This window comes from Epinephelus lanceolatus, chromosome 6 (assembly GCF_041903045.1).
Source record: "Epinephelus lanceolatus isolate andai-2023 chromosome 6, ASM4190304v1, whole genome shotgun sequence".
Lineage (NCBI taxonomy): Eukaryota > Metazoa > Chordata > Actinopteri > Perciformes > Serranidae > Epinephelus > Epinephelus lanceolatus.
Genome location: NC_135739.1, coordinates 14,058,400 through 14,083,321, shown reverse-complemented (window position 1 = coordinate 14,083,321; position 24,922 = coordinate 14,058,400). Strand labels below are relative to the sequence as shown.

The window sequence follows — 24,922 nt, the reverse complement described above, 5'->3', positions numbered from 1 at the left end:
ACTTTTTGGCCTTGTTGCTGTCTTGATAGTCTTGCCACCAGACAATCAGAGATCTCCGCCTTCTGATAGTCTGGGGACACTCCTTTCCAAAGTGTGTTTAACACACCGGAGAAAACGGTCGGCAACAAAGCAACGCCTCTTGCATTTTTGAAAAGGACACGCCCTCCCGGAGACGTGCGCTCCCCCTTTTCTCACCCACAAGGAAACAAACACACAGAGAGCTTGAAAATGGATGCCGAGAGATTTAATTCCGTTTTATCAAACGTGTGCTCAGTCCACAAGATTGTGGAAATGAAGGACTTACAGCGACTTTGTTTAAAACTTTTAATGCAGTCGGACTATGTTTACGAGCACAAGAGTTCAGTGAGCCACCGAAGGACCGCCCTGCAGATTTACTATTGGTTCTGCAACGTAGGGAGTTTTTTTTAACTCTGAAATTGTATCCGCCCATCTAAACACAAAATCAGGGAGAAAGACATCAGTCTTTAGTTAAGCAAAGCGTCTAAAGACTGACTTGTGAGTCTACTGTCTTGAGAGAATGTTTCTATCCCTTTAGAAGCAGGCTTTGACGCAGCCTTTGCCGCCTGAATCAGTTGTGTTTCGTTTCATGTTTATTTTCATCGTCTGGACTTCTTTTGCATGGATTAATTAAGAAATTACTCGTATGGGGCTTTTGTTGCTCAAGTGGTGTGGTGAGTGTGGTTGTCATCGGCTCTACACCGCCGTCTGTCTCTCCTGTCTCTCCACCAGAGTCCTGCACAGGTCCAGTTTTCAAGATCCGCCCCGACCTGACCCGGCGACGTACAAACCCGCACCCGAACCGCAAACCCGCGCATCAGGCCACTTAGTACCGCAACCCGGTCCGACCCGTTGAAACATGACCAGCAGCCCAACCCGTAACCCGGATTTAAAGTAATCATTTTGGGTCATACTGGCTGAATATTTAACAGCATATCGCCACAGTTAAGGTGCCAGTAAGTAAACAATGACCTGAATGAAGCAGCTCTCACAATAAAAACCTGACTTCAGCTCCATCATCAACCCTCTGTGTTCTTCTCCCATACGAGTGTAAAAACACTCGTGTGTTTCGTTTAATGCTTTTAAACTTTTAATCTATGTAAAGGAACTTTACATGTGTAATAATAGACTTACTTTCTGTCCAGAGTGACGTTCAGCAGTAACAAGCCGTCACGTGTTTTTAGAATCCATCGAGGAGAGAAGTAATCCATCAGGGAAACACTTCGGAAACATTATAAAGTGATAGTTGTACGTTTTATCCACTTATTTCTCAAATACCTAAATAATTATTTAGTGTTTTGGAAGCGGCGCTTGTTAGACGGTGGCAGCCATGTTGATTCTCTCGTCCAATCACAAATTGTGTTATTAGATGGTGAAACGTGTGTAAACAGCTGAACCAATGACCGTTGCGAAATAGCGGAGGCGATCCTCAGGGAGTAAATAATGACCAAGATAGTTATCTGTAGTTTACCAAACTAATGACTGATGTGTTTATCTAAAACCCGCGATCCGACCTGCATGTTATTTTTTCCACCCAGATCCGAACCCGGGGAAAAATGTTTTTTTAAAAACCACCCGCAAATCAACTGTGGTACCCGCGGGTACCCGACCCAGTGCAGGGCTCTGCTCTCCACCAAGCAAGAGTTTCTTGCACTGAGCTGAAATGAGTGCTCATAACTACAGTAAATAACGTAAGTTAACAGTCTCATTCTGCATTTTGCTGTCTTATGGAGTGCAGTGTTTCGCTGTGTGAGGGGCCCCTGCTCATGAGAGTTGATGATGGCTGCACTTGTGTTGCTGTGCATGAAAGCTCTGTGAGTAAAAAAACACTAGGTCACGTAAAACAAAGGCCCGAACTGGACTCTATATAGCTCAATATAGCAGAACCCCATCAGTTGGTTGGCCCCGATACTGGTCTTTGAGATCGGCTTGGGACATCCCTAAAATGTCAATCTGTTCCTCCCTTTTTTGTCTTTCTGAAAACCTGAAACATGATACCTTTTGTGTCTATCCATATTCTGAGCTCATATATATTTTAGTAAAGGTAACACAGCCATAGTGCTTTCTAGGTTGTGTAATAGTACAAGACACACTGGGGACGTGACTTGTATGAATGAGTTACAGCTTTCCCTCCATGGATTAAATCTCTCACTGTCTTATCTCTAATGAGGCACTGGTAGGGAGGCACGGGGATGATGGCAGCATGGGGTTATGAAAGGTCTATTACATGACAACAACGAGCAAACAGCGGTGCCCGTCAAAGGAAACCTCTGGATTCGCCAGTGGTCTATTTGCCCTGCAGCACTTTCTGGGGTCTGTTAGCATAGTGGACATAGTGCAGTGGACAAAAGGACAGTGAGGAAGAGAAGTAAAGGTAAAGAAAGAAAATAGGTAAAGAGAATAAGATGAGAAACTGCAGCAGAGAGTCAGACAGGAAGCAAGAGTAGGTTTAGTGGATGAGAGCTCTCACTGATGAGTGGAGTGATAGATGGACTGGGGAGATGCGAGACTCTTAGTCAGGGGAATATAAAGAGATTAGTGCAGAAACTCACCAGATCTCGGACGAGAGGCATAGCTTTCCTCTTCCTGAGGTCTGGCATGCTGTCAATGCTATACAGAGCGCCACCCATCCTGGACACAAAACATGCACAGATGTGCAGGATTCAACACCAGCTATTTTTTCAGCTACAGTTGTTAACTAGGACCTGGACATGACGAATCAATTAGGCGAGAAATGCATTCAGACATTAAAGCCATGGGCTTGGCTTTGGGTTGGTAAATTATAGATTTTCAATGACCGTAGTAGTAACAGCGTCATGGCTACTTACCCTGCTGATAAAAGCAGAGAGGCGATGCCAACACTTTCTCCTCGAGCCTGAGGAAAAAGAGAGATATGATGAGGAAGAGAGGCAAGCAGGTGCCATTAGAGCTGCGGCTGGAAAAATGAGAAGCATAGCACACTACAGCACTGAATTTACTGCTTTTATATACTGAGAACAACAAAATCGAGAGACACTTTATGGTGTTTCTTGGCAAAAAGCACTATTTCAGTTGCTGAGATTCACGAGCAGCTGTAGCCACAATGACGGTAATTGTACCGAGAACTCACAAATGAATAATACAACAGTGGTACAAGTGGGAGATAGAAAGAAAAAGGGAGAGATGAGGAGAGCGGTAAAGCTGAGTTGTGTCTTTTCTGAGTGAGTGTGGTGATTATTGACATCAGCAGTGACTTCTCTGTGTTTGAGAATCATAGTAAAAGTGGATTACAGCCAGATGGCCATCCGTGTAATCACTCTTCTAATTCTATCTGCTCTATTATTGAAAGACATGTTCTTTGCCTGCCTGCCTGTTCAAAGAATGACACGCGGCACTGATACTTACGTCACACTGACGAACAGAAATACTCGTGATTGGCTATGGAAAAAAAAACAACTCAGCAGCTTCCTATGTGCTGCTTAGCTCCCCATAAATATCTATGAGCTACACAGGATGTATAAAATATAAATTAAGACTGATTAATTAACATACTACTGGCCACACCCACCTGAGCGTCTGCTCCAGCCATGGGTACTCACAATGGACTACATGCAAATCGCTACGAGGATGGCAAACAACTGAAAAGAAAATAATGAAATGGCAAAACAGTACAAGGGGTAAACAGAAACTATCAATTCAACACAAGACAATAAAATCCACAGCAGTAACCAAAAACTGGGAGAAAACACAGTAACAGTAGGACATGCAGGGACTGATGCAACAAGTCAGTGAGCTCAAACAGTAGACGCATAAATTAAACCAGAGCAACAACAACAACAGAGGACATGTTACCCACTTTTATGAGCGCAGGCTTAATTTAACGGACAATTCACCTGTCGCACACAAAGGTACACGAAGAAACACACATGGGCTGTACCTCTTGCAGCTGTAGTCGTACTCGGCTGAAAAGTCGAAGCCAGTTGGCTTTGGCTCTGGCAGGACCAGGTTCCATGATTTCCCTCTTTGGGAAACTAAAAGAACAATTGAAGAGGGGAAAATTGTTATCTATAGATGTGCTAGTGCGTGCTCTATTAGCTAATGTAGTGAATGTACAGTAATTATGGAAATAGATATTGTTGGCTAAAGGTGGCCCGGATTCCACCAAGCAGTACGGTTCAGTTCAGTTCGGTACGCTTTTTTTTTTCCCCATTTCCACTGTGAAAAGTTGTGGATGGTACCAATGGAACCGCTCCGTACCGTCCCCATGTTTGGTCCCCCCTCTGTTGGGGTACCTAGCACACAGATCTGGTACTAAAAGGTGGAGCTGTGAACACTGCAGTCTGCTGATTGGTCAGTAGAGGACGGTCACTCTGCTCAGGGCTGAGCTGTAGCTGGTTTTGAGGCTCATGTAACCACCGTTCATACTGTGGAGAGTTTTATTAGTAAACTGTTACTATAAAATGAAAGGATGTTTTGCTGCCTTTCACAGCAGCTGGAGTCTGAGTTAAAGAATAACATAATTCACTGGGCCGACTGCCAGGGACTTTTAAGGTGGAACGCCAACTTGTAACGTTACTCAATGTATGAGTTGACGTGAATCAATCAACACACCTTAAATATTCCACTATTAGTATATTACACTTTTAGTAATGAGTGGATCTGTTCTTATCTTACGTGAACTGCATATATTCTAATCCTCACTCTGAGAAAAAAACAAAAAGTGTCACGGAGCGTCGTTCCTGTGGGCTCCATCAACACTAAACCCCTGAGCTTGCCTGAGAAGGACTAAATGCACAAACCCGCGATTTTTACATATCCCATGGAGAGAGACTCTCGCTGCAGCCTGTTTTATTTTGTTCTGAAAATGTTGGCGTGCAGCCTCGTTCTGTGGACGATAATGAGGTGCAGACTTCCCTCTGTGTCATTGATAATGAGGAAATACAGTGAGTGCTGGACGGAGCAGTGAGTGACAAAAACCCCGCCCACATTTAAGTGTACTGTTTGCAGTAGCATGTCTGAAGGGTTACTTTTGGTTCCAAAGGTACCATACCTTAAGTGTTGGTGGAAACGGGGCTTAACATCTATCTGTGAACGTGCTACAGTGTTTGTATATGTAAAATACAACATAATGCATTGTTGTCAGCTGGTATTGCAACCAGTGGCTAACCTGGCTTAAAGTGGTATTGTTAACAAGATCTTGGTTTTCTGATTTGTTGCACTTGAATGCGATCAACTCAGGTGTGACATCATTCCCAGCTCCGAACTTTGACTTCCAATGTACATGGAAAGCAGCAGAAATGTTTTTTTCCCATCCCTGCCCCTTCCTCCAGTGTCTGTTTCCTATGTTCTTCTTTTGGATAATTGTCTGTGTGCTCCCCATTGGTTGTTGAAGTATGTATACCAGGGTTTCCACACATTTTTACCAATGAATTTTCCAAACCTTTCCACAATTTTTCAACCCATCTCCATGACTGTATTTAAGTACTTTAAATAGGTAGGCCCATATAGCAGTACAGTCATACATGATTAAACATGCACCTCCCAGGCATTTGCGGATTATAATTTATATAAGTTTGTATCCAATTATTCCTTGAATGAAGGTTTATTCCTCTGCCGTCATGCTCCCTCAGCCCTCCCCTGCACAAGTGGATCAATGAGCCAACACAGTGCCCGGATATTACAAATACCTGGTGATTCAATCAAATCTGTAAATTTGATTGAATCACCAGACAAAAAGGGGCAGAGCCTTGGCAATGACGTGATGCTGGTCTGATTTATGTGTGCCAAGTGATGCAAGGGTTTCCAGGGTTACGCAGTGCAGCACTAGATTGGAAATTAGTAATACAAGGAAGATATGTCGCATAAAGTTTGGGAATTTTTTTGGAACATACAACAATAGCCAAAAAAGTGTATTTTCAAGGCCTGGAAAACAGTCTCTGAAATTTCATAACTTTTCCAGGAATTTTATGACCCTGAGAATCCTGGTATACTGTATCTACTGTATGTGCTTCTTGTTGAGTAAACTGCCAGACAAATGTCTTTGTGCCAAAATGCTCAGTGTCAACGGTGTGTGAATGCTTATTTTATTTTCCCTGTATGAAGCTGATAGCATGCGAACAGTGTTCACCTTGGAATAGGTGGCTCCTCTGTTTTCTCCGTAGGAGCTGGGGGGACACTCTCTGCTGCCGGAGGCTGCTCAGGAGGTTTAGGTTCTTCCAGTGGCACTCTGGACTCGGGTTCAGGCTCCAGGGGCTTGGTATCTGGAGCTGGAACCTGTGATGTGGTCGTAGGGGTGGATGTGGTGGTGGTTGACAGAGCTGGCTGGGTGGGTGTAAATGGAGGCTTGGTGGATTCTGCACTGAAAGGGGGCAATGTGTCATCCTGTGTGACTGGAGGTAGACCAGGAGCTGTGCTGGGGGGTTGGACCTGATCTTGGGCCGGCCGCTGCTGATGCAGCGACGGCTGCTTCTCCAGAGGTGGCCTGGTGGAGGCAAGACTATCAGAGGGTGGCATCAGGGTGGGGGCAGTGCTTGTAGGTGTGGGGGTGTAGGGTGGCTCCTGGTCTTCACTGAGTGTGCCGTCAAGTGGATACATATCTTCATCTTCCTCGAAAGGCATGTCCTCCTCATCTTCGTAGTTGTACTCTCCATCCTCCCCGTACATGTCGCCCTCCTCTTCGGCGTACAGCGCCCCCTCTTCCCCTCCATCTTTGAGGTAGCCTCCCTCATCACTGTAGACGCCTTGGGGGTCCTCACCATCCCATCCTGGGGAATCCTCTTTGCCGTAGCTGACGGAGGAGTGGCAGGAGTGGTAGGAGTCGTTTTCATCGTAGAACTCTGAACCTCGCAAGCTCTCGCCGTCCTCAGCAACAAACTCCTCACTGAGCTGAGAGCTGCCTCGACTCAACTCGCCTGACGAGGCGTAACGACTGTCTGTGGGACTGGAGGGAGGGGGAGACACAGACACCTGTTACATAAACACACTCATGTAGGTTTAAAGGTAAACTACGGGAGCTCCCACATTTGCACAACAAGGAGTTTGGCTGTCACAGTGACACTTAAGGAACTTGTGGTGGGTAGGGGCCAGGGAGGAAGACAGCTAACCAACAGGAACAGATGACCTTAAAACAACCAATAAGAAAACTCAGAGCAGGGGGGGGGGGGGGGGGGGGGGGCTGGGCTAGTGATGCATCTATGTAACTGCAAGGGGAATCATTTCTTTTAGTAACGGGCACGGTGATTATGAATAGTAGCTCACACACAATTGAATACAGAAACACACACCATACAAAAGCAAACGATTAGCAAAAACATAGGAGCACATTTGTCATAAATCTAAAAATATAAACAGACATATTCAGTGAGCCTGGGAAGGTTGAGCGGTAATTTATTAGCGTTGGCAGAACAAAAACAGTCTCTTTCTGCAGATAAATAAGTGAATAATATGTATTCACGATGATGAATGAGGCTATTAGACACTGAGACAGACCATGAGTCAGAGAGAGATTTGAGACACATGCAAAAACACTTTCTCACACACACACACACACACACACACACACACACACACACACCCATGTACGCATACGCTCACACACTTTATCGTTTCGTCTCTATTGATTACAGTCATGTGGGTTCAATAATGCATGATGCAGGAGCGGAGGGAACCAAAGGGAATACACAAGTATGGATGAATGGACACATAAACACTCAATCACGACACCCCTGTTCTTTTCTTTTCATCACCTATCTCACCGTCTCTCATCCAGCACAAAGAGCGACACAGACAGGGACAAATTGCATAATGTTTGGGTCTGAATAAACGTCGGCCTTATTTCTTAGCAAAGAATAAATATAAAACATGATGAAATGAAGATGAAAATGAACGTAATCTGTTTCGGCCTCTCTGTTAGGGCCTGATTATGGGGCCTCCTGCTGTCTTACAAGTGGAAATTTAATGTGTATAATTAACAAGTGCGGGACAGCCAGAATAAGACAGGACTCTTTTTAAAGTCACATACAGGATAAGGCTGTAATAACAGGCTGCCGCGCACAGACACACAGATTCACACAGGCTCTTACACAAACTCCAACCAACAATTAACCTCTCTGTCTCAGAACAACGCACACACACACACGCACACACGCACATCTTGTCAATCACTCACCCACACACATAAACACAAAACTGTGCAGAACTTATAAGAGTTCAATAATGGCAAAGATGAGTATGATACATCATTTGTGATTCTGAGTTGTGATTCTTCACCAGGAACACAGTCAATATAGATGCAGGACCAGAAACTTTCTATAGAAAGTATAGAATATACATATACAGAGATAGGATAAGAGCACATGCATGCAAGCACAGCGAGCGAGGAGGACGGGACAAGTCCACCACTGACGTCACAGCGAGACGGAGTCACAGGCCGGAGCAGGAGAAGGAAGAGGAGGAGGAGTTGGAGAGGAGGTACAGAGACCCACCTATCGGACAGTGAATGCCTACTGTCTAGAGAATACTGACGGCTGGTGCGCCGGCTCGATCCTGAGCCTGAGTCGATATCGCTGCGCCCGTTGGTGGCCGAGTCTAAACTATCATAGTGTCTGGTAAGAGGAGTAGGGAGGGAGGTGGGGAGGAGGGGAGAGGTGGGAGAGGAGCATCAGTAGAGCTCAGCGCAAATCTTTCAAAGAAAGCTCTAACCAAACTGAGTCTCTGCACTGGCCGCTTACAGGATAGCTTCACACTTTCTTAACACAACAGTCTGATGTTCATATGAACACTGAGGCAGGATGTGATTGCTGTCATCATTCCCTCTGTTCATACTGGCCATTAAAAGATCACTTTCTGTTGTGCTCACAATGTAAATGACGGTAGAAAAAAATCCAGTTCTCCAAAGTTCATCTAAAGTTAATTTGAAGCTTCAGCAGTTTGAGTTAGGTGATTCAACTGGGTGTCTTCTGTCTATTTATTGTCTTTTTAGTGCAAAATTTCCTCTTTGTGTTACCATCCCTCCCCTGCAGCTCAACAAGAAAACACTGAGACACAAAGAGGAAATTTTAACTCCCTCTTTAACTTTGGAATATACCCACTTGATTTTGTCCCTCAACACTTAAATAGGAGGAGCAAAGGAAAGGATCTTTCTGCTGTATATGCAGTAGAGAGGCACAAATATTTTTTAAATTGGTGCTGCATGACCACAGAAACAACAGAGAAATGGGTTTATTGTGGCGTCTACAGTGACACGGGCGCTACAGTGGACTGTCGTGGGGAAGAGGGAGCTGAGCTGGAAGTCGAAGCTTTCAATTTACTGGTCCATCTACATCCCAACCCTCACCTATGGTCATGAGCTCTGGGTAGTGACTGAAACACTGAGATCGTGGATACAAGCAGCCAAAATGAGTTTCCTCTGTGGGGTAGATGGGCTCAGCTTTAGAGATAGGGTAAAGAGCTCGGACATCCGGAGGGAGCTCGGAGTAGATCCACTGCTCCTTCGCGTAAGGGGTCAGTTGAGGTGGTTTGGGCTTCTGATCATGATGCCTCCTTGGCGCCTCCTGTTAGAGGTGTTCTGGGCACATCCTACCAATAGGAGGCCCCGGGGCAGACCCAGAACAGACTGGAGGCATTACATATCTCATCTGGCCTTGAAACGACGCCTTGGGGTCCCCCAGGAGGAGCTGGAAAGTGTTGCTGGGGAGAGGGGGATCTGGGGTGCTTTGCTTGGCCTGCTGCCCCCGCGACCCGGTCCCAGGGTCCCAGATAAGCGGATAAAAATGGATAGATGGATGGATGAATGAATGGGTGCGGCATTCACTTTTGCTCAAGAGGTAGAAAACCTACAACTACCAGAATGCACTGTGCCACACTGGACCAATAAACGCTCCCACTGGTGGGTGACTTAGCGTGAGTTTTGACATAGGAAATAATATGGAGGGCGGCTGGTGGTAACAACACTGCTTAGTTTCACCACGTGTGTGTAATTTCAGCCCTCGTAATTACAATACAGGAAACAGTATGGCATCCACTTCCTGTTCACAAATTCTCGTATTACAGCCAAACAGTACACTACAATATATTTCTGAAGCCATTTTAGTCATGAAATGGGCAATGCAGTAACATAATCTTGGTTTATATTTAATCGGCACTGCCAGTTTTGCAGTTTGATCTGAGTTTCAGACAGAGAAGGGTGGATCTCTCTCTCAATCCGCTTCTATACATTTTGTGTCCGTGGTGGCGGGCATACAAAAATGCAAAAGTATAATCTGTAGTTGAGCAACAGCCCTGGAGCCTGCAAAAATCTGCCAGAGTACAAGTTTAAGCTGTAACATGAGCAGGTTTACCACAGTTTATTTGCACATAGTACCCACTTTGTTATGACACAGAGCTGGTTAAAAAATTGGCTAAGTACCCCATAAATGGCCATCATGAATGGGAAGAATGATTAAAGCAAGCCAGACCTGCTTCGATGCTCATATAAACATCTGACTCTTGTTTAAAGACAGACTTGGAAAAACTGTGAACTTATCCTTTAATTTTCTGCACAAAGACCTCTCACTGAGTTTGAACACTTGAAGATCTGTGTCACCCATCTAAATCTAACCAAATGAAAATGTCAAACTTTCTGTTGCAGCTTTTCTGAGCAATGCGTGACATTCAATTATCTGCCGCCTTTGAAACAAATGTTGAGAAAGTCATTTATTTTCTCCACAACATGTTAGCGCAGAGGAGATCACATGGGGTTTCTGATGCTCACACGCTCAACATGCACACAGAGATGCAGGCACGCACGCACGCGTTCACACATGCACACAGAAAAGATAACCACAAAGGCCCACTTCATACATGACCTGTATACAAGAACTGCGCGCCCCAGCGTGCTTGTATACACTGAGGCCAGGGTTATTCTCTAGAGGAGGAGAGCACAGTGGGACAACATGTTACCATGTACAGTACAGTGAAACAAAACAAGGCTGCAGGGGCTGAGCTGTCTCAAGGCTAAATGCTAGACTTCAAATAGGAACATTTGTTAAAGATGGGGGCGTGTGATATTACAACTTCAACATTAAACACTTTTGTTCTTTTGGTGTTTCTCTCTTCCTGTCTCAAAACAAAGCCTCTCTCCCTGTTGCTTACACATTCTGACATCCCACCATGAAAAGGAAACCACTCAGTATCAGCTGTGGCTACGTAATGGCTGTAGGACGCTCGTTACCTCATGGCTCTGTGGTCGTAGTCCAGGTCGTGGATGTCGTCGCCATAGGAGTGTCTGTATTGCTGGTGCCTCATGGGATACTGGTGCATGGAAGCGTTTGGCTGGGAGGTGGTGTAGTAGGGAGGCGGGATGCTGTTACTGGTCTCGCTGCGGTAGTCACTGTCCCTGTCGTCCACGGCGCTGTCTGGATCCTCGTCTGTTGACGCAAACAAAGTTTTGAGAAACAAAAATGATGCACAATGATGTCAAAAATTATGCTAATAGTGTTTATTGTGTTTTCCATAATAATGGATGTTGTAATGTTGTATTTCTACTCGAATTAATTTTTACTTTCCTTAATAGATACCTGATACTTTCTAAAAGATAAAGTATTATCTATTTACTATTTTATTTTTGACTGATGTTTAATTCTAGCATCTTTTTAGGAGAATATTAAAGGGACACTGCCAACTTTCAACCAGGTCTGGTCCTAGCAGCGCCGAGAGCTCCGCACTCGTGCTGTGAGCAGAAATCTGCTGGATGAAATGAAATTTTGCATCATCCAGCGAATTTCGGCTGGTGAATGGGCAGGAAGCTCCAGGAGCTGGCAGCAGGGGGGCACCTTAACATCGTTCATCTGCACACTCATTCAGTCTCATTAAAATCATTTTGATTAGAGAGTCCAACTGAACTGTTAACATGCCGGAAAGCATTTAATTAGAATCCAACGTTTTTAACTTGAGTTAAGTGCTACTGGCCACTGTGAAGTGTCAAATCTGCCGGAAATATAACAGAAGTAGTAGGTTTTTTTTTCAACCTTATTGAGAAAATAAATTCAATTCATTAAATACATAAATTATAAAGGGAGAAGAAGTGGTTCCACCTATTAATACAACTTAGTAGTAAGTAATGTTAGTGTAACTAAGGTTATTTTCTGTAGCTACAAACTACAGATGTCCTCTAAACACCTCACACGCAGACTAAATGTTACAATATACTGATGTTCCCAAAACATCTCGTATGCAGGCTACTGCTACCGGTAGCGATAGATGATTGCTACGTCCAGCAACTCCACACTGCAGCCTGTAGCAACAATGCTACATAAGCTTACTGTTTCAAAATCAAAGAGCTCGCATAAGATCGTAGCTCTAGCAGGGCGTTTTTTTGAGCAATTCTTTGTCAAAATTATCAAAGGGAGGCACGTAGCTGTTGCAGCATGTCTGTGCTGCGCGCACTCCAGGTACGTCACCTTCCCCCAGGTAGGGCAAACGGATTATCAAAGGTTTACCCCTTCCATCTCAACCCAATTGAAAATGCCCTCTGATCGAGCTGTTTCAGGCTGGTCTCTTCTAACTGAGGTGGTTACATGAGGAATGTTTATTGCGACTGGGCCATGTAAATGCACAAGGAAGACATGGTTGAAAATCTTCAAAATGTACCTTAAACTGTAAATTTAAATATAGTTTATTGTACAATATGTAGATAAAAAGCCTTCACCAAATGCCACAGTTCACTGTATTTAATTCTACCAGCTTGACTTTAATGTGGATATGAGCTAAGAGGAAGTTCAGAGAGGACGTGTGCACGGAGAAAAACTATATTTTCATGGCAGCTAATGGTCTCCGAGGAAAACTACACAAAGAGATCATTACATTAAGTGAGACATGGACAATAAATACAGAATTACTCCAAGTCATTAGCAGAGGCGCATGAAAGAAACTTACTTTGCTGATCTCCCCACAGACTCCAATTACCTGCGAGGAGATAAAGGGTTGAGAAAACTAAATTAGGTTTGGGGCCATAAATTTAAAACATCAGTCGACCGCAAAGCCAGGTAAACAAACATGCAGAGACGTGTAGCCCTGAGAAGTAATTATTTTAAGATGTAAATATGTGTGCAGAGGGTTCATAAGTTAGTGTGTATGCACATGTGTGTGAGTACAGAAAAAGCACAAGGTCTTTAGAGAAGCTCAGATCAGAATCGGCTTGTGCTCAGATGCTGCTGGCCTCGGTGCTGCCAAGTAACTAAGCACAGAAAATACACACATGCTGTTATCATCTCTGCACAAACAAGCATCATGCCACCATCCAAGCCCTCTGTCCATGGATTTATACTATACACACTTGCTCCCTGTGTCATCATCACTTGACAGGCAGACAGTCAGGGCAGGGCAGCGTGTGTCTGACAACCCATTGTATGTCAGTTCACATTCATCAGACATCTAGCACCTATAAGTCATTCTACTCAGACAGCCTTGCATGCATGATTCGTCACATCAGCTTTCCTCCCCTCCTCCTTTGCTTCATCTATCAGCCTCATTTCCACCTCCCGTCTCGTCCCGTTATGTACGTTATGTCAGTACGGTGGAGCAGAGGGGGCGAGGAGAAGAAAAAGAGGAGGCATAAAAAGGACACAGCGGGGGACAGAACAGGACGAGGTGGATGCAGAAGTGGCTTGTGACACTCACAGCACTGTGTGGTTGGTGCATGGAGTGGTCGCTCCTGTTCTTCTTGATAGGCATACTGGGGAAAAAAACAACAACAGCAACAGACATCTTAGGAAATAAGATCCAGCACTTCTTCTGAGGAACATTGCAGAGAAAAATATTGACTCAAGTCTGCTGTTACTGGCAGCCATGGAGTGTAATTAGAGAGGGTATGGAAAATAAAGAAAGAGGTGGATAGGAAACAGAAGAGAAGGAAAGGGATTATCAAATAAAATACCTTAAGAAGGAGTAAATAGATGAGGAGATATAGATGACAGATGGTGAAGAGTATGACAGCATATTAGGGCCATCGTAGGTAAAAACAAATAAGAAAGAAAGAAAGAAACAGAGCCAGAGGATCGAAGGAGAGGGTAATATTTTGAGGAAAAAAAACAAAATTTTTGATATTAAAGTCGTGAATTTATGAAAAAAAAACCTATATGTTCTCTGGGATTAAGGTGGTAAGTTATTAAGAAAAGAAAACCCCTTGAATATTCTCTGAAATTATAGTCATACATTTACGAATTTTCTGCCAGAGTTGTGTGACATAGAGAGCAACAGAATTCATGTAGTGAAGAAGTTGTGGTGGATGAACAGTATAAGCACACAACTTTCACCCAGGAGACTGGAGTTTGTGTCCTGTGAATCAATGTTGGCTTATTATTTTTGGACTTAGTTGACTTAATTGTTTTCCGTTTTTCTGGATTTATATAATGCTGCTGAATGCACACTGTGTACATAAACTTTAGCAGAATAGCTGATATAGACCTATAAATGTCATATTTTGATGTTGCTAGGACGCCCAGACAGGACGTTCGGCTAACGGCCAGGTACCACAGGTGCGTTGGTTGTTCTGGGACGCCGTGTCAAGTTCTGCCCGGTACATGCATTGTCTTCTTTCAAATTACACCTCCGTTTTCACAAGAAATTTCCCCTGACGCTGCTGGGCGCAGTAAAAACTATAATAGCGACCAGCTGCGTATCAAACGTTAAAGGACAGCTTTTTCGGCGGTGTCTGACGCCATTAGTCACTGGCCAAGCACCGCATTTCAATGACTTTGGAGTGAGACCAGGTTGACCAATGTGGTTCCTTGACAAAAAACTTTTTTCCATGTTTTTTTCTAGTAAATTTACCACTTCATTCTTTTTTTCTTGTAAAGTTTTTGGAAATCTCAAATATTCATATAACTTTGTCCTCAAAATATTACTCCCCTCCGCAGGCACCATAATGTTTTTAAAATGATTACATACAATGGGCCTAATACAACTTCACAGAAGAAGGCGAGATGGGAATATAGAAAAGAATGAAATTCTTACATCTTGATCTCTCATGGCATTTAGTTGTTCAAGTTTCTTGGCCCAGTATCTGGCTTCTTCCTCAGGAATGTCTGCACCACACAACACAAACACTCAACATGTAGCTCTTCACATCACAGCACATTGAATACTGGACATTATAGACATATACCTCTCTGTATATTCATCTACAAGCACTGGGACAAAACCATAGAGCAATCACAGTAATCTCATGTAATAGCACTAGAGGTAGTGTTAGCACATACAGTAGTAGCAGTAGTACTGGAGAATAAGTAGCAGCAACAGCATTGGTAGTAAATGTCCTAGTATTGGGACTAGCAGTAAAAATGATAGTGGTTGCGAAGGTAGTTATATGTAGTATGAGTATTGATACTTGCAACAGTAGAAATGGTATCCTTCTGTGTTTTTTACATTTTATTGAAATGTATCAGTACATCTAATATCTAGCATATATAAATGAAACAAAAGGTACGATAAATACAACTGATAAAAGGTCAAACCTAGTGGCAGTTCAAAGCGGGTGTCGAGCAGCAGCCTGTGAAAGGTCGGGTCTTTGGTTCCACAGACCTCGTTCTCGCCCATGATCGCATTGGCGTCCAGAGTCAGCCACTGGCCTGGACCATCCTGGAAATAAGAGAAGCAAACAAATATGACTGCAACTATACTTACTGCATGGTAAATATGCTGTTAGCCACACAGAACAACTGTTGTCTATTTCAAACACAGAAAATAAATTAAACAGTCTGTGGAAAGTCCTTATGGGTAGAATATTTCTACAAGTGTTAGTCTGTTAGGCTCCACAGCTACTTTCTATGAACTATTTGATGTTGCTAAAACTTAATGAATGTGAAGGTGGCATATATGCAAGAAAAACAATCAATTTATCTATTTAAATATAATTAAGAAAAACTCAAAGTGCTCTCCAAGCCTCACAAAATGCATGTGTGTTTTCGTTACCAATAATTGCATTCATTCGTCACTCAGACTGGAGTATTGGAGTACATGTACAGTAAGTGCAGCTAATAAAACCTAATGCTGGGAGCCAAAGAGAGAGGGAGTGTGTACCTCGTTGGACTGCCGTATGTTGCGCAGGGGGATCCATAAGGTGCCCACCATGGTGTCCCAGATCAGCCCTTTATTCCACACCTCCACTGTCAGGCCCAGATCCAGGCGGTTTATTTCACTGCTCGGCAGAAAGAGGAAGAGGCGGATTAAGAGGAAGAGAAATGAGTTAGGAGAAAGCAGCAGAGGGAAGAGAGTAAAATAATACAGAATGTTATTAAAAAAACGCTGAGCGAAGACAGGGTTGTATACAGACACCATATTGCACAGAGGGCTTTCAACAGAAATACAGTCTATGCCATCAGGACCTGCACTTAAATCCGATGATGGGTATGCACTGTGATTCAATCTGCAGAGGGAAATGAGTCATTCAGCATGAGGATGGAAAGAGTAGGTGATTGTCAACTAGGCTGCCAGGAGGAGAGAAGAGAGCACGGACAGGACAACAGCAGAGACTATATATGTCTGTATGACAAACAGCGGTGAACTCTACTGTACGCCTCACTTTTCCATCAACACTTGTATGCTGCACATATAGGATCTGTAAAGTGATTACAAATCAGACTGGCAGGTTATCATCTCACTAAGCATCACTCATTGTCAAGCTGAGCCTCCTCGCAAGCCTGGCTGTCTTGGGTAAAAACCTGATAATAAGCACAGCTTTGATATAAAAAGGCTTCTTTATGTTCCCTTAGGAGCCGAGGAGGGAATCGTGTTTGGCTGAACGGGCGTGTTGCTTCACAAAAGGGGAAAATGTGAGGAGGAAGGGAGCAGGAGATGGAGAGAGTGATCTAAAGAGAAGGGGAAGAAGGACTGTGCTGCTGTTTTTAGTTTAGTTCAACATGGCTGCAGTAGATTAAACATTAAGTATCCACTTTTTTTTTTTTTATTCAGTCAACTCTCTGGAGTTATGGAGTTTAATGAAGTCTAGAGAAACCCTCTCTGCACTGGGTGTGTGAACTCTGCTGGAGCAGGTGTTGTGTCATCCCTCACTCTTCAAAGGGAGAGACAGAGAGGACGTAAGAGGAAGGGGGCAAAAATAACTCCTTTTAGGAGTATAAATGTCACAGCTGACCCTGCAGCCCTGTGTTGCACAACATCTGTGTGCTGAATTGGAGCCCCTGGGGTGACATCTCCATTCATGTGAACTGACAGTATTCATTCCTCATTTAATGCCTATATTAAAAATATTTATATATTAATATAGACTTGAATCTGCCAACTGATACTGCCACTATAAGAGGATGTTTTGGGTACTACGTCTAATCAAATTCTGAAACTGCCAAAGCAAACCTTTGAATTTAAAGGGACAGTTCACCCCAAAATCAAAAATACACATTTTCCGTCTTACCTGTAGTGCTATTTATCAGTGTAGTACAGTATGTGTTAGCGCAAGTTGCCAAGAGTGGAGGATATCGGCCGTAGAGACATCTCTCTTCTCTCCAGTATAATGGAACTAGATGGCACTCAGCTTGTGGTGCTATGTCTTTTTCCAGCAATCCTAACCCAGTTACTCAAGATAATCCACCGACCTTGTTGTGAGCAGTTTCATGTAGGGAATATTTTCTTTCTACCAATCTACACCCGCCAACCGTATTACTTCGCAGATGGAAGCGTGCATCTACTTATGGACGAGAAGGTCACGCTTGTGACTGCGTGAGATGTAAATGTTAATGGTGTCCTTCTCGGCTGACCTCAAACGTTAGCTAGCTCAGCGGTGCTAGGTGAGCTAGCAGTAAATTCATGTTTTGAGAGATGGTGGACATCTCTATAGTTGATAAAACCAAAACAACCTTGATTGATAAATAGCATTACATGTAACAAAAAACATATGTATTTTTGATTTTAGGGTGAACTGCCCTTTTAAGTACTTTAATTTCTTGCACTTGAAAGTCCATTTAATTACAGTTTCACTCTTTAAAAGTAAAGGTATATTCAAACTAAAAAGCTATCGTGCCAGCAGAGCTACGGATAAGGTAAGCAGAGAACTAAGTTCTTAGAAAAGTACTCCAATGTTTCAGCATTTCACTCCTGTAACACTAATACTTGCAAGGGACAGTTTAAAAATGATCAAAATCAATGCTCTTGGTGCCTACATTATCCACAATGCAACTCAATCGCAGACAGTTGCTCGAAGCCACAAATGTAGCCTGAAATAGCTGAGATAAGGAATGGGCCACAGAGGTCTGGTAAGCTAACTTCTTCCTATCTTAGCCTAATGGCTCCTTTCTTGGTCACATAAACTTTAACACTCTCCCTGTTTGCCTGTGTCTCTGCCACCTGCCTCGCTTCAATGGGACATATGCAACAGGAAGCAATGCTATGCAAACTTGGGCATTGTCTGGAAAAAGCCCTGTACCCATGCAACCACAACCATGACTTTGTGAATCCAAGGTGAGGTGAGGAGAGACGGCTCATTACGCCACAGGTGCTATTTAAAGGAGAAGGCAGTGAGGGGGAAAGTGATAGAAGAGGAGGAGGAGGACAAGTAGGTGTGAAGAGTAGGGAACGTAGTAAGAAATCGTGAGTCGAAATTGTGCAGCGAGGAGTGTTCAGCAACACTGTACAGGCAGATTTACAGAAGAAGATGAGATAAAAGGGGATGAAGTTGTGAAAGAGAGCAAGAAGCACTCACAACATGAAGTCCTGCTCCCAGCATGGCTGACTGCCGCGCACAGCGATGGTGGTGCTCTTAACATTCTGCACCTTCAGGGTCACGTATGTGTTAAATTTCTCTGTGAAAAGTAAAACACAAACACCATTGGTAATATTACTGTGAGATTATTTGGAACAATCTGATTCAAATAGATGATATCCACGCATCACAACTCACCTTGGGGTCCATCAAGCTTGGCTTTTTTCACTGCAAATTGAGAAAACAAATATGAAGTTATCTATAGTAGGGAAAGGCAAGCAATATTATCACACTTCCAAACATGCTAACATGCTATCCAACATTCAGTGAAGGTGTGTTTTGGGGGGGGGGGGGGGGGGGGGGGCACCACAAGGAGTCTCTATGGGGCCCCTGTCCTTCCTCTCTTGATCCATGTCTCTCTGATGCACCTTTTGAATTTTTTTTACAGAGTCAGTTCGCTTTCTTTGCCTTTCCGTTCTCTTTCTTTTTTCTTTTTTTGAACTCCAATTTCCCTTACTTTTTTTTTTTTTTTAAAAGATTATTTTTTGGGCTTTTTTGCCTTTATTGTATACACCACTGCCTCTGCCTGTAGCCCATGTGCATGAAAGTATGGTTGACTGGTGACTGACAGGAGTGTGGCATTTTAGAGAGAGAGGAGGGTGGGCTCTTCTCAGCCTGGGACTCCTCTGTCCTCTTTGGGCAGAATGCCAGGATCTCAATATGAAAGCCTGCATCCGTTCAGCGGGAGATGTCAGGATCTCTGAGTCACAGGACCAGAAGGACAGTTTGTGCAGGTGAGAGTAAAAGCCGGTGCCAGGAAGCAGAGCGGCCACATGCCTCGTTGTCTATGTATTCCTGCATGGCTGACGACAGGGGGTGGAGGATAAAAGATGGAGTGGTGCTACTTTTTGTCTAACACAATAGTTGCTGAGGTGTCACTGCCAGCTCCTCCACGCAGGGTCCTCTGGTGGAGGTACCAGACTGACTTTTAAAACCACAGTGACGTCAACAGCCTATTCATTATTCATTCAATCCGGCACCCTGCTGATGCCTAGCATCCCCATGTTCAGCACTGAAGTATTAATATTCAGAGCTCTGTGTTTTTTTTTTATCCCTGCTGATTGCCTCTTTTCACTGATGTTACATTTTGGGAAAGAAATACAGCAAATGAGCATAATTTAAAATCAATCTAATTGGACCCCTTATAAACTCTCAGAGCATGTGCGCATGGCTGTAACAAGAATGACTTTATAATGTATGACCTGCAGCCCAACCCTCTAAAATAGAGAGGACTAAATAAATAAACATGCCCTGTTATTCAATCAAGACAAGCCTAAAGATTAGGGGAGTAAAAGTGATGCTGACAATGAAAAACATTCCGAGTCATTTTCTTAGTCAGTGACAGCAGAGCATGCATGATAATCATTGTGGACAAATTGGCTACTAAAAATAGCGTCACCCCAGCGAACCCCCCGGATAATGCTTATCACTTAAATATCAGTCTGATGCATGAGGCAGGTGGTGGAGAAAGTGGTGTGGTGGAGCATGTGCTTCCAGTCATAGCCAGCTTCAAAGTAAAATCCACATCCTGATACTTTAGGTGTTGGCAAGGCAGTCATGCCTGAATGGTGAGGAGGGGTCTTTTCCATGGAAGCCCTGAATGTACATTTGATAAAGAGGTGTTCAAATGAGTTATTTCTTTGCTTTTAAATGACAGATGCACCTTGCCAACATGCTCCTTCTCCCTCATACACTGTCTACTCCTCACCAACAACCAGTCATCGCTCCTCTCTATCCCTCTCACTCAATCACTCGCTCCTACAAGCTCCCCCTGCCATGTGGCGAGTATGCACGTGTGCTCCCTTTCTATCTCTTTCTCTTGTGCTCCATTAATCTCTCTGTGCAGCCGGATGCGGGCAGAGCGAGCTGCATCCCCAACACTAAAAATAACCACTTCACTGTGACAGGGGTGGGGGGTGCCAGAATGGGGTGTGTGTGTGTAGGGGGGGTGGGGGTGCTTTCAGCTCGCAGGCATAAGACTAAACCACCATTGCTGCAGTTACAGCACAGGAGAACGAGTGAAGGGGAGTAGGTGAAATTAAAAAAAAAAGAGTGTTACATATTTTCTGCAAACCCTCAACAGAAAAGTCCCTCCCTGCCACAGCAATTACAGAATCTCATTTTCTCTTTCTTTGCTGGGGAAAATTGGACAAATGCATTCGCTCATGCCCTGGTGCAGACGACCTTTTTTTATTTTCTGAGGTTTTTTCCAATCAAACGCTTTCAAAGAGCCCACACTTCACAGCAATTCCACTGACACCGGGCACAACAATATAAACTGGCAGATGAGGAATGCAGAGAAAAATCTGAAGATTATGACAGAGAAATAAAAGGGAGAGAAGAGACTCAAGTGAAAAATTAAGTGAAAAACAACACAGGGGGGTCGTTACGGCATGTCCCTGTGTCCTCTGCCTGATAAAACTCAGTCACACACCTGCAGCATACCGTGGGGAATATATCAATAACAGTGATTAGAGTAGGGCTGCTAGAAAAGTGTGCAAAGATGACTGACTTCTCCTCTTGTACAGACTCATTAAAACCTGCGAGAAACATAATCTGAGAGCATTAGTGTAAAATATTTACACAATCTGCCTTAAGACATATTACAGAATATGTACAGTCTCTGCAGTCTTGAAATCCTTAACGACAGAGTGTGAGTGCTACAGTATATCTACTGTATATATTTGCATTAAAACACAGTTGATCTTTGCTCCTAACTATTTCCAGACTCCCAGTAATCCAGTCATCATTACAGTAAAGCAGCAGTGTGTTTGAAATGGTAATAAGACACAGAACTAGCCAAGGATGGTTTGTTCATTTCTACTGTTGGACTCTCTGACTTCCTTTGCAAAAAAAATCCTCCCTAACGATCTGCATACATATGTAAATAGTGTTAAAAAGATGTCTGGATGAGCCTCAATGAGAGAGGGTGACACTAACGAGGACGGCTCACTCTGTTATAAAGTTATAATGAATGAATTGGCGTCTCGCTACAGGGGGTGACAGGAAGTCGTCAGATCTGACTATGCTTATTCAGCTTTTGTGGCACAGGTTATCATTTCAAAGGCTGCACCTAATGTTACGGGACGTGGAGTACACACACATGCCACATCGCTGCTACTGCAATGCCTCTCAGCCCAACTCTTGTTACCGTGCAGCTCAAGGTAAACTGTCACGCTCATCATCCTCCTTTATTTCTATAATTCCTCTCACAGCCCCTGTATAAAATCAATATAAAGCTAGCTGCAGGCATACAACAGAGTGTGTAGAAACTAATGAGAATGCCAGCAGAGACATGAAATACCATTGGGGTTGCTATGCCAACAAAGCCTCAAGACATAAAGGGACCACCGACGAGCCCGGATCTTAATCCTGACATCTGTGCAATCAGCTCCAGCACTGGTGTCAACAACATAGCAGCCTCTTCATGCACACGACGACGAGCCTGCTCCAACCTCTCGGTGCGTCTGAAGAAGATGCTCAAGAGAATCACGTTTCCATCTTTCCTTCACTGCTCCCTGATAAATACAGCACCGTATGTATCAGGTGTCTCAGGGCAAGAAGTGAGCCCAAACTGGACCAACATTCTCAGAGTGCAGGGTGCTACTTTTGGGCTCAGGAGTTATGGAGGAGTTGGGAACAACTGAGGCAACTTGGGAAACTGTTTGAGGATTTAAGAGATCTGTTTAAGGAGTAGTAAGTATTTTTCGGCATCAAATGACACCCTCTTCACAAGCCTGTCAGCTTTTTAATATGTTAAATGACAGCATGAATTTCATTTTAAGAACTTTGCTAAGAGGCAGTACTCCAAGGGAGGAAATGAATGACTGGATTTGTGTTGAATAAGTTTAAGTTTTGGTTGCCAAACTGAGATCTGGGGATGATTAAACATGAATGATACAACAGTATTTCACTCCGTATACATTTGCACCATCTCTCCACCCTGTTTCCTTTTGCACAGTGATGCAACTCAATTTAAATCATATCCGACAGCTTAAGACTTAGATTAGGTTAATAAGAAGAAACAAAATCCCAATAAATTGATGCCTTTAGTGTTTTGCTCCTTAGACAAAGCCAGACTTCACCAAACCAAACCAACATAATTTAAGATTGTAGAAGTGATCACATATGATCTGCAGGTAAACGCTCTATTGTTCCAGTGACTGAATGACATTTAAGGGCTCATCACTGATTCACTGATAAGCCCTTAAATGTAAAACATATGAGATCTCTTTTGGGTCAAAAAAAAAAAGGATAAATACTCCACCAGTGTCTGAAGGAGGAGATTTAACCAGCAGTCATAATACAGTGTGATGTGCCTGTTAATACCAATTTCACTTCGATCTATTGAAACAGAACAGGTTGTCATTATAGAGCTCAATCAATAGGACACATATGATTAAGGAATACTGCAACCAATCACGTGGCTTCAAGAAATACCCTACTGTAAAGAAACCCGGTAGGCTCGTTATATACACGCCTATTTTTTTGCTCCGCGCAATTACGCATGAAATCTGACATGCAATGTCTGTACTGGGAAATTATTTCCATTTTTTGATATGACATAAACAAACAAACAAAAACACCCCACGCTTGTGCTACACGGGGAAAACTGAGTGGATTACATCTTGTTTTACTCTGTTTGACAGCAGCTGACAGAAAGCATAAACCTACTCCATATATCGATCCGGTTGTAGCAATGGCAGGTTTTGTAAAATGAGGCTGTCACCCGAGACAGCAGTAGTAAAATATGTCAGGCTGAATCAGAGCGGAAAAAAGGAGCATAAATGAGAAATATGTGCAAAATCTACAACGGTGATTTGAAGTATTCATTATTGGGATTTGCATCTAACTGCTGTTTAATAGCGTAGCGTGTAAAAATATATATATTCCTGTGCAAAATGGCTATTCCAAATTTACAGATGAAAGAATCGGTATCCTCACAGGTGAATCCCCAAAAGCTGTAAAGATAAGACTTGGAGCTTTCAAAGCTGCTCACACCGGCAGGTCGAGGAAAAAGCAGAGCACAAGTCGTGCCAAGACACGGATCTTACCTCCAACACACAGCAATGACATTTCTTATATGCGCCTTTGGTACAAGGTCCAGTTTCTTCACCAGCTTCCGTAATTGAGCTAATCTGTGCAATTTACAGCCTGGGAACGAGTCGCTGGGGCTGGAGGTGGAGGTGGAGATGGAGAAGCCTGCCGTCGCTGGCACAGACGGGGCCTGGCAGCGCTCGTTACGCCCGACAGAAATACAAATCTTCACACTTGGAGAGTGAGCGCCAGCGTCGCTATTCCCTCTGTCTTTTTTAATGGCTGTCTGTCTAATTTTGAGACTCTTTCTCCCCCCCCTCGCTTTCTCTCTCAGCTCTCCGCTCCCCAACGCACAGCCATCTTGTTCAGCTTCAGCACCACCGCTGCGTGGACAGCTCCTGGCAGTGACGTCAGGGCGGTGGTGATGGTGTGAGTGTGGAGGGTGGAGATACTCAAACACCTTATTATTAGCCTCTCCCTTTATATTTCAACATATTCATCAATAATATACCAGAAACTCCTCAGATTATATCACATTATAGACATGGAGGTGCTCAGAGAAGAACATTGTGATTATATATATATTCCAAATATTACTCGGCCCTACTTTTAAAGAACCACCAGGATTCAAGAAGCGACTAATAATTATTTAGCAGTAAGTCAGTTAGAGGAAATTCATCTTTACATGCTGACAGCAAGTGTTAGGTACAGGGGAAGGTGTGCAGTCCCCCGAGAACACATTAATTTCACTCATCAGGCACAAGTTGCAATAACTTAATGTATATAAGTGCAACTATATCTGAAGTCATTTCCAAAATTAAATATAGACAAAACATTTTGGAGAACGAGGCAGTGGTGGGCTCGAGGACTGTCTCAGCACTGGGTGACACCCTGTACCAAGTGTTTGCTTGACTTCTGCCACCCTTTTGCACCATGATAGAGATCTTAGGGTCGAAACTGATTGGTGTTTCAATGTAAACAGCCATGTTTTTTGAATAAATACCTTTTAGTTTAATTCAAGTGCATCTGTTCCTGCTCCACGCATGAATGCTTTAAGTTCAGTTTTTCTTCCCATAAAGAAAACATGACTTAAGACTAATAGTTACATACACTTACCTTTTTCAAGGCAATAGTTTACCT

General features: G+C 43.5%; 1 protein-coding gene across 1 annotated transcript in view; it reads right to left on the bottom strand.

The window, feature by feature from the left end:
• Nucleotides 1-24,181, bottom strand: part of unc13a (unc-13 homolog A (C. elegans)) — a 70,760-nt gene extending 46,579 nt beyond the window's left edge. Inside the window, exons 1-13 of the mRNA XM_078168680.1 lie at nucleotides 23,800-24,181; nucleotides 18,884-18,913; nucleotides 18,686-18,785; nucleotides 16,054-16,171; nucleotides 15,489-15,612; nucleotides 14,989-15,059; nucleotides 13,654-13,708; nucleotides 12,910-12,939; nucleotides 11,207-11,402; nucleotides 6,125-6,937; nucleotides 3,935-4,028; nucleotides 2,847-2,893; nucleotides 2,571-2,649 (exon numbers count right to left, since the gene is read on the bottom strand). Of these exons, the coding sequence (XP_078024806.1) occupies nucleotides 2,571-2,649; nucleotides 2,847-2,893; nucleotides 3,935-4,028; nucleotides 6,125-6,937; nucleotides 11,207-11,402; nucleotides 12,910-12,939; nucleotides 13,654-13,708; nucleotides 14,989-15,059; nucleotides 15,489-15,612; nucleotides 16,054-16,171; nucleotides 18,686-18,785; nucleotides 18,884-18,913; nucleotides 23,800-23,821 (1,779 nt within the window). The 5' untranslated portion in view covers nucleotides 23,822-24,181. The remainder of the gene's footprint in view (nucleotides 1-2,570; nucleotides 2,650-2,846; nucleotides 2,894-3,934; nucleotides 4,029-6,124; nucleotides 6,938-11,206; nucleotides 11,403-12,909; nucleotides 12,940-13,653; nucleotides 13,709-14,988; nucleotides 15,060-15,488; nucleotides 15,613-16,053; nucleotides 16,172-18,685; nucleotides 18,786-18,883; nucleotides 18,914-23,799) is intronic.
• Between the last annotated feature and the right edge of the window lie 741 nt (nucleotides 24,182-24,922).